The sequence below is a fragment of the Buceros rhinoceros genome, unplaced genomic scaffold (assembly GCF_000710305.1).
Source record: "Buceros rhinoceros silvestris isolate BGI_N320 unplaced genomic scaffold, ASM71030v1 scaffold40940, whole genome shotgun sequence".
Taxonomy (NCBI): Eukaryota; Metazoa; Chordata; class Aves; order Bucerotiformes; family Bucerotidae; genus Buceros; species Buceros rhinoceros.
This window is the reverse complement of record NW_010389727.1, coordinates 1-219: the sequence shown is the minus strand read 5'-3', so window position 1 is coordinate 219 and position 219 is coordinate 1. Positions and strand designations below refer to the sequence as shown.

General features: G+C 62.6%; 1 protein-coding gene across 1 annotated transcript in view; it reads left to right on the top strand.

Annotated features, from left to right (window-relative positions):
• Window positions 1-113, top strand: part of HYAL2 (hyaluronoglucosaminidase 2) — a gene marked incomplete at its 5' end in the record, with an annotated part of 2,368 nt that extends 2,255 nt beyond the window's left edge. The window contains one exon of the mRNA XM_010135198.1: window positions 3-113. Coding sequence (XP_010133500.1) covers window positions 3-113 — 111 coding nt within the window. The remainder of the gene's footprint in view (window positions 1-2) is intronic.
• Window positions 114-219: the final 106 nt, after the last annotated feature.

Here is a 219-nt window from a genome sequence, read left to right as displayed (position 1 = left end):
AGGGCTGGCAGGGCAGTGGCTGCCAGATGCCTGCTGGCCCTAGCAGTCACGGCCCAGACCCCCTGGCTCCACTGGGACTTGGGGTGCTGTTGCTGCTTGCAAGCTGGCACTAACCCCCCTGGACTGAGCTGGCCTCCCCCAACACCCCCTTTCTGTGGTGCTGTAGGGGACCTATTTAAGATATCCCTACCCTGCCTGTGAGGCAGCTTGTTGTAGGGG